General features: G+C 50.7%; 1 protein-coding gene across 9 annotated transcripts in view; it reads right to left on the bottom strand.

Moving 5' to 3' along the window:
• Nucleotides 1–14,417, bottom strand: part of PNCK (pregnancy up-regulated nonubiquitous CaM kinase) — a 486,583-nt gene that overhangs the window by 14,224 nt on the left and 457,942 nt on the right. For all 9 annotated transcript variants that reach the window (XM_085629799.1, XM_085629804.1, XM_085629806.1 and 6 more), the window contains one exon: nucleotides 6,510–6,588. In XM_085629799.1, the coding sequence (XP_085485925.1) occupies nucleotides 6,510–6,588 (79 nt within the window). The remainder of the gene's footprint in view (nucleotides 1–6,509; nucleotides 6,589–14,417) is intronic.

Genomic DNA, 14,417 nt, shown 5'->3' with positions numbered 1-14,417 from the left:
TCAACAACATAAATTTACAGACCCCTCTCCATGGGTCTCACATCTCAACTCTTTGGATGGACCAGGGGGCATCTTCTATTGGAAGGAAGCGTGCATGGTAAGGACACAGGTAGTGGAGAGAACCTGACCCCTGGTCCATCCGTAGAGGTGAAATGCTAGACCCAAGAAAGATGGGTCTTCGGGCATGCAGATCTACACACCTGACCCCTGACCACTAGTTAGAAATCCAGTATATTTATAAGCTTCACACTTCTCTGATCAATACTTTGATGCCCCTCGATAGCAGAGAGGCCTATACAGTCCTGATGAATGCCCAAACCCCCAGTCAAGAGATCTGGGTTAAATCCATCATTCTTTTGCTCACCATGCCACCCCAGTTTAGACCCGGCCATATGCAAATCAGTCTTGACCCTGTGCCTCATGGGAACAGTCCAGCCTGAACTGCCACTGGATTCAAGCTATCCTGGCTGATGAGGGGTGAAACCCCAAAACTGGTCCTAGGATGCTTGTTTCTGGTCCAGGGAGGACCTTGCTTGGCAGTTCAGACTGGGTTGTTCCCATGAGGCACAGGGTCAAGACTGATTTGCATATGGCCGGTTCTAAACTGGGGTGGCATGGTGAGCAAAAGAATGATGGATTTAACCCAGATCTCTTGACTGGGGGTGAATGCTTTGATTTGTTCTGCATTCCGTCCATCAATTGTGTGTCTTTTGCTTTCTCGCCCTAAGTGCGAAAGGTATGCCCAGACGCGGGTCCCGGGCTCACTGTGCCACTAGATTCAAGCTATCCTGGCTGAAGAGGGGTGTGACCCCGAAACCGGTCCTAGGATGCTTGATTCCAGTCCAGGGAGGACCTGGCTTGTTAGTTCGGGCTGGACTGTTCCCATGAGGCACAGGGTCAAGGCTGATTTGCATATGACCAGGTCTAAACTGGGGTGGCTTGATGAGCAAAAGAACAATGGATTTAACCCAGAACTCCTGACTGGGGGTGAATGTTTTGATTTGTTCTGCATTCCGTCCATCAATTGTGTGTCTTCTGCTTTCTCGTAACTAGGGTAAAGGCAAAGGGATCTAGTCTGTTTGTCACTGCTGTAGCGGAAGTGGTTCTTCTCAACCTTTTTGCATGGAATACATCTCTCGAAGTTGCCCCCCCTATATTTAAGCGTGATTTGTGGTGCCTGACGGGTGATGGTCAAGGGGCGCACGTTATTATGGATTCAACAACATAAATTTACAGACCCCTCTCCATGGGTCTCACATCTCAACTCTTTGGATGGACCAGGGGGCATCTTCTATTGGAAGGAAGCGTGCATGGTGAGGACACAGGTAGTGGAGAGAACCTGACCCCTGGTCCATCCGTAGAGGTGAAATGCTAGACCCAAGAAAGATGGGTCTTCGGGCATGCAGATCTACACACCTGACCCCTGACCACTAGTTAGAAATCCAGTATATTTATAAGCTTCACACTTCTCTGATCAATACTTTGATGCCCCTCGATAGCAGAGAGGCCTATACAGTGCTGATGAATGCCCAAACCCCCAGTCAAGAGATCTGGGTTAAATCCATCATTCTTTTGCTCACCATGCCACCCCAGTTTAGACCCGGCCATATGCAAATCAGTCGTGACCCTGTGCCTCATGGGAACAGTCCAGCCTGAACTGCCACTGGATTCAAGCTATCCTGGCTGATGAGGGGTGAAACCCCAAAACTGGTCCTAGGATGCTTGTTTCTGGTCCAGGGAGGACCTGGCTTGGCAGTTCAGACTGGGTTGTTCCCATGAGGCACAGGGTCAAGACTGATTTGCATATGGCCGGGTCTAAACTGGGGTGGCATGGTGAGCAAAAGAATGATGGATTTAACCCAGATCTCTTGACTGGGGGTGAATGCTTTGATTTGTTCTGCATTCCGTCCATCAATTGTGTGTCTTTTGCTTTCTCGCCCTAAGTGCGAAAGGTATGCCCAGACGCGGGTCCCGGGCTCACTGTGCCACTAGATTCAAGCTATCCTGGCTGAAGAGGGGTGTGACCCCAAAACCGGTCCTAGGATGCTTGATTCCAGTCCAGGGAGGACCTGGCTTGTTAGTTCGGGCTGGACTGTTCCCATGAGGCACAGGGTCAAGGCTGATTTGCATATGACCAGGTCTAAACTGGGGTGGCTTGATGAGCAAAAGAACAATGGATTTAACCCAGAACTCCTGACTGGGGGTGAATGTTTTGATTTGTTCTGCATTCCGTCCATCAATTGTGTGTCTTCTGCTTTCTCGTAACTAGGGTAAAGGCAAAGGGATCTAGTCTGTTTGTCACTGCTGTAGCGGAAGTGGTTCCTCTCAACCTTTTTGCATGGAATACATCTCTCGAAGTTGTCCCCCTATATTTCTCATATCGGACAACGCACCTTCCTGAACAAAGCACCAGCCAACCACACCATGTCAGAGCCGAGACCTACCATGCTGCACCCAAATCCTCTTAAAGCAGCGCAGACCCCCAATGAAGAAAGGCCGCGCCTGAGATGATTCAATGTTGGGCTGTTAAACACTGCCCTGTAATTTTGAATTGATAGAACCAAACACCTCCTCAAAGACGCCATTTTCTGGCAGTGAATCGCTTGTTAGAGCAACACAAGTCGGAATGAGTCTGGGCTCACCATCTATGGAACCCCATATGGAGAAGAAGTTGGTATTTTGGAGTGAGAGAAGAATCCCCAATATCTGAGTCGACCTTCTACACCACGGTTACCCAGAAGCGCTGGTCCTTGCGACAGCCTCCACCATGGTTACCCAGAAGCGCTGGTCCTAGCGACAGCCTCCATCACGGTTACCCAGAAGCGCTGGTCCTAGCAACAGCCTCCATCATGGTTACCCTGAAGCGCTGGTCCTAAGGACAGCCTCCACCACAGTTATCCCGAAGCGCTGGTCCTAAGGACAGCCTTCACCATGGTTACCTCAAAGTCGGATCCTAATGACAAGCTCCTCGCCGGCACTCCACCTGTGCTCGGCACCTCCCTGAGGTCCACTGGTTCTAAGGTTTCCTCAGTGGATGGGATTTGCATGTAGCTGACATTTAAGACTAATTTTAGTTTTGCTGGCCCTAAGCTGCTAGCCATACTATTAAATCAAAAACAGAGAACCCAGCAAATGTATACCTGTGCCAGAAAAAACGCTGTTTTTCTTGTAAAACCCTCACTCCCCAGGGTTAGCCCTTGGGGGCATGCTTCACCATTGGGTCCATCCCTACCCGCTGTGGTTCGGGCGTGCTATAACCAACTAACTATGTGGGAGCACTTTTCTGAAAGATAAACAGTTTGACCCTGTACAACACATCCTGATTGGATTGGACATCGAAAGCCTCTACACCAGCCTGCCACATCAAGAAACTCTGACTATCATCGAGGTAGTTCTTTTTGAAGAAGAGTGGCTTTTTTGAACACCGAGGAATTTTGTAATGGAATGTTGCAAGTGGAGATTTGAGGAGAAACTCTTCCAACAACAACACGGACCAGCATGGGGAGTACCTTTACCCCCAGTATAGCATGTTTGTACGTACATCATTTGGAATTACACAAATTCCTCCATGAACCAAACCCCTTCCTTCAATTCATCAAATTATGGAAACGATATATTGACGATGGCCTTGTGATTTGGGAAGGGAATGTAACAGCAGCGAATAACTTCTCAATCTGGCTAAATGAACAGAACACATTTCTCAAGTTCACTAATACAATGAGCGGAAAGGAACTGGTATTCCTGGACGTGAATATAGTGGCCGCTGATGGCACACTCAAAACCAACACTCATGAGAAGTCCACTGCGAAGAACTGCCTTCTATTATATGACTGCTTCCACACGAGGCATCTAAGAGAGAATCTGCCTTTTGGCCAGTTCCTAAGGTTAAGAAGGAACTGCTCAGAACTCAAGGACTTCAAAATACAACCCAGCCACCAAGCTAGGAAACTGGAGGACCAAAAGGAGAATTGTGTTGCAAGCTAAAAAAATATGCACAAAACAACAATAGGGATATCTTGTGGGAACCCCGGCAACAACCACAACCCAATGAAGACACAAGAACTATCTGTTTCAGTACCTTCAACATAGCGTCAAATTTGGTGACAAAAATCATTTAGAAACATTGGCGCATACTGAACAGTGGAATTTCGACCATACCACGCCCAATGTTCTCCCACAGACGAGGGAAGAGTCTGAAAGATATGCTAGTACATACCCGCCCTCGTACAACTTCAAGAAAAACTACAGAAAGCTTAATGACACCAATCATGGGCCACTACCCCTGTGGCAATTGTAGTGTATGCCACCTCACAAAAGCAACGAAAACAGTTGTTTTTAACAATAATATGATGTGGCAACGCAGGAATCTGACAAATTCCAATACCCAAGGTGTGATATACTTTGTAATTTGTTCATGCAACCTTCATTATGTAGGCATGACGACAAGGAAGATTAAGACAAGAATTTGCGAACATGTCAGAAATTTGGGATGGGGATGCGATGACAGTGGGTGATCTTAGAAACAAATAAAGGATGCTACAAATTCCGAAAGAAAGCTGCAAGAAAGGGAACAATGTTGGGTGTTCAAGCTATAATCATGGGCCTCAATGAGAAAATCCTGTGGGGCAGGTTCTTATAATACTACCAGAGCATTTTGCCATGATTAGCTAAATCCTCCACCAAACTTAGCCCACTAAAATATATATATATTTAATTTTCAATTTGTATTTTCTTCAACCTTTATCATTACCTGAAAATCCATTTCTTTTTTCCAAATCAGACCAGATTATGACTGATTATGGCCAAATAATAATTTTGATATTTTTCTACTTGTAATGCATTACCTTGGTTCTAAAAAAGAATGACAAGAAAGAAATACTACACGGAACCAGACCTGTGCCGTACTCTACGACTATCCAATTGTGAGCGGTCTAGTTTATACACACATGCGAGCATTGACACAGTGCAGCACATCTGCGCTCGCTTCAAAATACCCAGAGAAACACATATCGGTGAGATGCGGTGCCCGGGGCACAGTCCACATAGGCAAAACAGAGAGGGTTCACCTTGATGCGGTATGTCTTTCCCAACTATTGGGCACATGGTGTGCCATTTTTTCCTGAATAGAACTTAATTTTTTCCGTCACATTAGATCATGGCATCCAGGAGTGCGACATGGCGCCTAAACACCGTGCACAAAACCCAATATAGGGTTGTGTTTTTAAAAATATGCATATACCGGCCAACATTGCATTATACGACCAAGACCGGTACTATTGCCACCTGTTTTTCCAAACATGAGTATACTCCATTACAAGCTTTTAACCAGAGCTCGCGCGGCCTACCTTTGCTTTGGTTTCTTTTTTTACCGCACAGAGTGTGACAGCAGGCCACCCATTCCCGGTGGAACTGTGATGCCCTATTAAGGCATTGTATAGGTATGTGGATGCTAAAACAAATATTTTTTTATTTCAAATTTGATTTATTACATTCCTAATACTTTACATTTTTAAGAGCATTGCGTCTTGACACTGTCAGTTGTAACCTCACTGGAAGTGCTCGATTATTACTATATTTCACTGAACATGTTTGCCCACACAATGGTGCAGCGAAGTATGTAGAGCTGATACATACCTAACCTTCTCTCTTGTATTTCTACAGAAAAAAAGATCACCAATTGGGTGGTATATGTATGTATTTTTCAATAAGTGGCGTAGCATTCAAGTAGCGCGTTTTAAGTGATTAATCATACAGGAGTGGTACCAGGGAATTAGGTTCCTTTGATCCTGAAGAAGAGCCATAGGCGCATGGCTCGAAACATGTTGACCTATAGGATCACAGGTACATTATCTATCTTGCGTTCCTAACAACCCCATAATTTTCAATCATACCGACTCGAGGCAGGAGTAAAATAGATGTACCTACTAGCCAGGCATTTTTTTCTCCACTCCCTCCCTTTCTAGACATTTACATCTTCTTTATCAGTACATAAAGCCCAGCAAGTGCTACCACGTAGTTCGTTGGTCGTAGCATGCCCCGATCCACAGCAGATTGAGATGGACCCGATGATGAAGCATGCCACCAAGAGGTAACCCTAGTGGGTGAGTGTCTTACAAGAAAAACAGTGTTTTTTCTGACTCAAGAAAGGTATCAAGTATAAATTTACTGGGTTTTCTGTTTTTGATTCAATACATTTGACTTAGGAGGACGAACCGGTACAATCCTCTTTCTCTCCCCCTTTTTTTGAGATACATGCTAGCCATACTAGCAACACTCTGAGAGAGCCTATGGGCCCACGTGTCTCTACAATGTCTAACAAGACCCACCAGCACCAGCAGAGGCATTCCCAGGCAGTTTTCCAAACTTGCTTTGAACAATGGCTAGTAATGTGTCTAGACCTCTTAAGAAACAAGACATGTCCTCTCAAGCCAGTGACTCCTGAACAGCAGAGCCAGTGTGACCAGGAGATTTCCAGTCAGGTCCCCCACGAGACAGCAGTGTGAACTCACCATGGGTGCTGTAAAGCTTGCTCACACGTCAGTCTCTTCTCCGGGTCTCGCTCCAGTAGGTGTCGAATGAAATCTTTGGCTAGAAAAAGAAAGACAAAACTCAATTCAATTTCAAGTCTTTATTTCGAATTTTCATCATTAGAGACAAAGAACAATACACAAGATAAAAAATAAGTGAGAAGCAATAAACAATAATGGACCAGATTCATAACAAGAACTGCAGAAATTGCATATACAGTAGCAGTGTTTCAAATAAATATTGAATTAAAATATCCAGTAATCAATAAATAATTTATGTTAAAAGAAAAAAAAGAAACGTCAATAAAAAGACGACCATATTGTCAAATGAGGGATAATTTGCGTACACGTATAATCCAAAACCAGTGAAGAAATTTTGCTACAGACAAAACTCACATTATGTTCTGATTGGGGGATAGAAATATAACCTCTTCCTTCTGGAACTGCAGCAGAGTCGGCATCCCCCTCACTGCCTCCCACTGGACTCGAGTAAAGTGACCTCCCTCCCGCCTTCAGTACAGCGACCTCCCTCTGGACTCCAGTGCAGCAACCTCCCTCCGGACTCCAGTACAGTGACCTCCCGCCAGCCTCCAGTAGAGCAATGACCTCCCTCCCGCCTTCAGTACAGTGACCTCCCTCTGGACTCGAGGAAAGTGACCTCCGTCCCGCCTTCAGTACAGCAACCTCCCTCTGGACTCCAGTACAGTGACCTCCCTCCCGCCTTCAGTACAGCGAGCTCCCTCTGAACTCCAGTGCAGCGACCTCCCTCCGGACTCCCGTGCAGTGACCTTCCGCCAGCCTCCAGTAGAGCAAAGACCTCTCTCCCACCTTCAGTACAGCGACCTCCCTCTGGACTCCAGTGCAGCGACTTCCCTCCGGACTCCAGTACCGCAACTTCCCTCCGGACTCCAGTACCGCAACCTCCCTCCGGACTCCAGTACCGCAACCTCCCTCTGGACTCCAGTACAGCAACCTCCCTCCGGACTCCCGTACAGTGACCTCCCTCTGGACTTCAGTGCAGCGACCTCCATCTGGACTCTAGTGCAGTGACCTCCCTCCGGACTCCAGTACAGCGACCTCCCTCCGGACTCCAGTACAGCAACCTCCCTCCGGACTCCCGAACAGTGACCTCCCTCTGGACTCCAGTGCAGCGACCTCCCTCCGGACTCCAGTACAGTGACCTCCCTCTGGACTCCAGTACAGTGACCTCCCTCCCGCCTTCAGTACAGCGACCTCCCTCTGGACTCCAGTACAGTGACCTTCCCAGTGACCTCCCTCCCACCTTCAGTACAGCGACCTCCCTCTGGACTCCAGAACAGTGACCTCCCTCCTGCCTTCAGTACAGCGACCTCCCTCCGGACTCCAGTACAGTGACCTCCCTCTGGACTCAAGTGCAGCGACCTCCCTCTGGACTCCAGTGCAGCGACCTCCCTCCGGACTCCAGTACAGTGACCTCCCTCTGGACTCCAGTACAGTGACCTCCCTCCCGCCTTCAGTACAGCGACCTCCCTCTGGACTCCAGTACAGTGACCTCCCTCCGGACTCCAGTACAGTGACCTCCCTCCGGACTCCAGTACAGTGACCTCCCTCCGGACTCCAGTACAGTGACCTCCCTCCCGCCTTCAGTACAGCGACCTCCCTCTGGACTCCAGTACAGTGACCTCCCTCTGGACTCTAGTACAGTGACCTCCCTCCGGACTCCAGTACAGTGACCTCCCTCCCGCCTTCAGTGCAGCGACCTCCCTCTAGACTCCAGTGCAGCGACCTCCCTCTGGACTCCAGTGCAGTGACCTCCCTCTGGACTCCAGTACAGTGACCTCCCTCTGGACTCCAGTACAGTGACCTCCCTCCCGCCTTCAGTACAGCGACCTCCCTCTGGACTCCAGTACAGTGACCTCCCTCCCGCCTTCAGTACAGCGACCTCCCACTGGACTCCAGTACAGTGACCTTCCCAGTGACCTCCCTCCCACCTTCAGTACAGCGACCTCCCTCTGGACTCCAGAACAGTGACCTCCCTCCTGCCTTCAGTACAGCGACCTCCCTCCGGACTCCAGTACAGTGACCTCCCTCTGGACTCAAGTGCAGCGACCTCCCTCTGGACTCCAGTGCAGCGACCTCCCTCCGGACTCCAGTACAGTGACCTCCCTCTGGACTCCAGTACAGTGACCTCCCCCCCGCCTTCAGTACAGCGACCTCCCTCTGGACTCCAGTACAGTGACCTCCCTCCCGCCATCAGTACCGCGATCTCCCTCTGGACTCCAGTACAGTGACCTCCCTCTGGACTCAAGTGCAGCGACCTCCCTCTGGACTCCAGTGCAGCGACCTCCCTCCGGACTCCAGTACAGTGACCTCCCTCTGGACTCCAGTACAGTGACCTCCCCCCCGCCTTCAGTACAGCGACCTCCCTCTGGACTCCAGTACAGTGACCTCCCTCCCGCCATCAGTACCGCGATCTCCCTCTGGACTCCAGTACAGTGACCTCCCTCGCGCCTTCAGTACAGCGACCTCCCTCTGGACTCTAGTACAGTGACCTCCCTCCGGACTCCAGTACAGTGACCTCCCTCCCGCCTTCAGTGCAGCGACCTCCCTCTAGACTCCAGTGCAGCGACCTCCCTCTGGACTCCAGTGCAGTGACCTCCCTCTGGACTCCAGTACAGTGACCTCCCTCTGGACTCCAGTACAGTGACCTCCCTCCCGCCTTCAGTACAGCGACCTCCCTCTGGACTCCAGTGCAGCGACCTCCCTCTGGACTCCAGTACAGTGACCTCCCTCTGGACTCCAGTGCAGCGACCTCCCTCCGGACTCCAGTACAGCGACCGCCCTCTGGACTCCAGTACAGTGACCTCCCTCCGGACTCCAGTACAGCGACCTCCCTCTGGACTCCAGTGCAGTGACCTCCCTCCCTACTCCAGTACAGTGACCTCTCTCTGGACTCCAGTGCAGCGACCTCCCTCCGTACTCCAGTACAGTGACCTCCCGCCAGCCTCCAGTACAACAACCTCCCTCTGGACTCCAGTACAGTGACCTCCCTCCGGACTCCAGTACAGTGACCTCCCGCCAGCCTCCAGTAGAGCAATGACCTCCCTCCCGCCTTCAGTACAGTGACCTCCCTCTGGACTCGAGGAAAGTGACCTCCCTCCCGCCTTCAGTGCAGCGACCTCCCTCCGGACTCCCGTACAGTGACCTCCCGCCAGCCTCCAGTAGAGCAAAGACCTCCCTCCCGCCTTCAGTACAGCGACCTCCCTCTGGACTCCAGTACAGTGACCTCCCTCCGGACTCCAGTACAGTGACCTCCCGCCAGCCTCCAGTAGAGCAATGACCTCCCTCCCGCCTTCAGTACAGTGACCTCCCTCTGGACTCGAGGAAAGTGACCTCCGTCCCGCCTTCAGTACAGCAACCTCCCTCTGGACTCCAGTACAGTGACCTCCCTCCCGCGTTCAGTACAGCGACCTCCCTCTGGACTCCAGTGCAGCGACCTCCCTCTGGACTCCAGTACAGTGACCTCCCTCTGGTCACCAGTACAGCGATCTCCCTCCGGACCCCAGTGCAGCGACCTTCCCAGTGACCTCCCTCCCGCCTTCAGTACAGCGATCTCCCTCCGGACCCCAGTGCAGCGACCTCCGTCTGGACTCCAGTGCAGCGACCTCCCTCTGAACAGCAGTGCAGCGACCTCCCTCCGGACTCCAGTACAGCGACCTCTCTCTGGACTCCAGTACAGTGACCTCCCTCTGGACTCCAGTGCAACGACCTCCCTCCGTACTCCAGTACAGTGACCTCCCGCCGGCCTCCAGTACAGCACCTCCATCCGGACTCCTGTACAGTGACCTCCCGCTGGCCTCCAGTACAGTGACCTCCCTCTGGACTCCAGTGCAGCGACCTCCCTCTGGACTCCAGTGCAGCGACCTCCCTCTGGACTCCAGTGCAGCGACCTCCCTCCGGACTCCAGTACAGTGACCTCCTGCCAGCCTGCAGTAGAGCAATGACCTCCCTCTGGACTCCAGTGCAGCGACCTCCCTCCGGACTCCAGTGCAGCGACCTCCCTCTGGACTCCAGTGCAGCGACCTCCCTTCGGACTCCAGTACAGCGACCTCCTGCCAGCCTCCAGTAGAGCAATGACCTCCCTCTGGACTCCAGTGCAGCGACCTCCCTCCGGACTCCAATACAGCGACCTCCCTCCGGACTCCAGTACAGCGACCTCCCTCTGGACTCCAGTGCAGCGACCTCCCTCCAGACTCCCGTACAGCGACCGCCCTCTGGACTCCAGTACAGTGACCTCCCTCTGGTCACCAGTACAGCGATCTCCCTCCGGACCCCAGTGCAGCGACCTTCCCAGTGACCTCCCTCCCGCCTTCAGTACAGCGATCTCCCTCCGGACCCCAGTGCAGCGACCTCCGTCTGGACTCCAGTGCAGCGACCTCCCTCTGAACAGCAGTGCAGCGACCTCCCTCCGGACTCCAGTACAGCGACCTCTCTCTGGACTCCAGTACAGTGACCTCCCTCTGGACTCCAGTGCAACGACCTCCCTCCGTACTCCAGTACAGTGACCTCCCGCCGGCCTCCAGTACAGCACCTCCATCCGGACTCCTGTACAGTGACCTCCCGCCGGCCTCCAGTACAGTGACCTCCCTCTGGACTCCAGTGCAGCGACCTCCCTCTGGACTCCAGTGCAGCGACCTCCCTCTGGACTCCAGTGCAGCGACCTCCCTCCGGACTCCAGTACAGTGACCTCCTGCCAGCCTGCAGTAGAGCAATGACCTCCCTCTGGACTCCAGTGCAGCGACCTCCCTCCGGACTCCAGTGCAGCGACCTCTCTCTGGACTCCAGTGCAGCGACCTCCCTTCGGACTCCAGTACAGCGACCTCCTGCCAGCCTCCAGTAGAGCAATGACCTCCCTCTGGACTCCAGTGCAGCGACCTCCCTCCGGACTCCAATACAGCGACCTACCTCCGGACTCCAGTACAGCGACCTCCCTCTGGACTCCAGTGCAGCGACCTCCCTCCAGACTCCCGTACAGTGACCTCCCTCCAGCCTCCAGTAGAGCAATGACCTCCCTCCAGCCTCCAGTAGAGCAATGACCTCCCTCCAGCCTCCAATAGAGCAATGACCTTCCTCCAGCCTCCAGTAGAGCAATGATCCTCACCAGGGCCGGACAGGGAACCCAAAGCAGCCCTGGCACATTTTCTCAGACCAGCCCCGGTGCTGCACGTGGCGAGCGAGCGCAGCAAGCGAGACTGACCACTGCAAGGGCGGGTTTGAGGGGGTTTTCCCCGCACAAGAAAATTTGAGAACTTTTGCAAAAAAATTGCAAAACTGGCGCATTCTAGCACATTTGTCATTATATATTAATTCCATTAGCTTTTAAAGCATAGTAAAGGATGACCTTGCAGCGCACCAGGATACCGAGTCATACCCACAGACATTCTTACAGAGAACAGAAAAAATAAAATGTCAAACATGAAACATGAATTGAAATATAACATAAGAGCACACATTCACTGTTAAGCACAGCCAAGAAGCTGAGAACACAATGAAAGTCCATTTTGAGGGATTTTAGCATCCTCCCCCTGATAAGCGGCACAGCAGGTCCGGCTTTAGCGCTGGTGGCGCTCGGTGTGACAGTACGTTTGGGTGCCTTACCCGTAATGACCTCCTCCTCCACAGATTCACTCACTACCACCCTTCAACAGAGCCCCTCATCTCCCCATAGCCCATCTCTCACGTGTATTTCATTTGTTTCGAAGCACCTTGTTGTAAACCGCAAATGACACAGATGTATGAAGAAAGAGGAGTCACTTTATTCAGGTCATCCGCTCTCAAATCACCGAGGCTCACCGTCAACATTCTAAGGTGAGCTCCCGGACATTCTAAAAGGGAATAAAGGGAAGGGGTGGACGGAAGGTACCAAGGGGGGAACCAAAGGGGAATACCACACATCTCCTTACCCATAACTAACAAAGAAAACATTTTCAAAAAAATGAGGAGATTTTACGTAGCCAATCTGTCCCCACTCCAGATTTGTCCATCCTCCAACTGCACCACATTTTTCCCAAAGTTCTTAACTTTTTCCATTGTGCTTTGCACGCGTGGGTTCGTATCCCATCCTCGTCGCCAGTATTGTAAACCGCAAATGACACAGATGTATGAAGAAAGAGGAGTCACTTTATTCAGGTCATCCGCTCTCAAATGACCGAGGCTCACCGTCAACATTCTAAGGTGAGCTCCCGGACATTCTAAAAGGGAATAAAGGGAAGGGGTGGACGGAAGGTACCAAGGGGGGAACCAAAGGGGAATACAACACACCTCTCATATCAGTGTAGGGTGTCCGGAGCACTTTACTCCACACACACACAGAGGCAACGAATCCCACGTGTGTAAATCAGTGTATAGAAAATGCTGCGTAAGAAAAAGGGGACTACAAGGTGTAGGATCCAAATATCATCCGTACTGGCAGGCGTTTTCAAGAGTGCTGGGTCTGGACATGCACAAACTCGGGATTCAAAACCGAACACAGTGGTTAGGGTTGGCTTTACTAATAATCATTTATTTCTACCCAAACAAACCTTTTTAACAATGTTAAGATAATGAAAGACTGAGAAAAAACCGTAACTTTTCAACCTGTATCATGCAGTTTGCATGCAGCTCGCTGTGCTAGATTACGATTGTAACTTATTAACTGCACTCTAACAAAAGGATCTCTGTGCCAGAAGCAGTAACCCACATGCACATAAAAATACTGTTCGGTGATCTGCATAATACACATTCTTTGGAGCAGGCATGTCAACGCTCCACGCTACTTTAGAGGAGTCAAAACTGCCACTAGACAAAACTCAGATCTCTCTCAAGCAGGAAATTCAATCACCAGAGTTAGCTCGACCTTTTCATTGTTGCCTGAAAACTGCTGGATATAAAAGGAACTCTGCAGCGGGTGCTTTTAAACCCGCAACAATTTAAAAAACACAGTGCACCCCAGTACAGTGATAACAAAACTGGCCCCAGAAACAAAACGGGGCCCCACCCTTCCAGCCTTTTTTGGGAAACGCCCTATGCGTGGTAGGGCCAGTCCGAACTTGATCCTCACACCTCGCTGCTTCTCATTGGACCCCAGGTGAGTGAGGATTCCCGTTGTTAAAACACTGTTAGCCCTTTTCACAACATAAAAAGACATTATATTAGAGGCTTAGATGTCCACTTCTGCTTGGACTTAATTTTCTGTGTTTTTTTTGGTATTTACCAACATTCCCAAAAGTACACATGGAAAGCTGTGTCAGGTGCTGGGAATGTCATGTCCATTTTTTTATGAATGCTCCATTCCACAGAAGGGAACTCTGCACAGGAGCAAAAGGGACTCCGGTGGAAAAGCTCATTTTTTATCCATGGGTAAAACATTTTTCTCCATGTAGAAACCCCGGGGCATATAATCAAGAAACGGCGTTAAAATGATCGCCGCTTTAGCGGCAGAAAACTGCCGCTAAAACGGCGATAATGGGCTTGATAATATGCCCTTGAGAATTCCCATAGAAGCCCATGTTCTGGTGTCAACATGGGCTTCTATTGGAATTCTCTGCGGCATATTACCAAGCCCATTATCGCCGCTTTAGCGGCAGTTTTCTGCCGCTAAAGTGGCGATAATTTTAACGCCGTGCTTGATAATATGCCACCCTTTACTTACAAGCTGAGTGTGCCTGGGGGTGAGCCGTTCCCCTTACCGCCCTGGATCGGTAGTTACTCTTGGCTGGAGTACATTTCTGACTATTTCCAGGGTGGAAAACAGTGGTGGCTGCTGACAAATAAAAGTGATGGGACACTGCAGGGGACAATAACAAGTAAAGATTACTTACCTGCTGCCGGAGAAATCTAAGTGCGCATGTCGGTCTGGCCATCCGAAGACAG

The sequence above is a fragment of the Triturus cristatus genome, chromosome 10 (assembly GCF_964204655.1).
Source record: "Triturus cristatus chromosome 10, aTriCri1.1, whole genome shotgun sequence".
Classification (NCBI taxonomy): domain Eukaryota; kingdom Metazoa; phylum Chordata; class Amphibia; order Caudata; family Salamandridae; genus Triturus; species Triturus cristatus.
The sequence above is the reverse complement of the archived record's forward strand: the minus strand, read 5'-3'. Positions and strand labels throughout refer to the sequence as shown.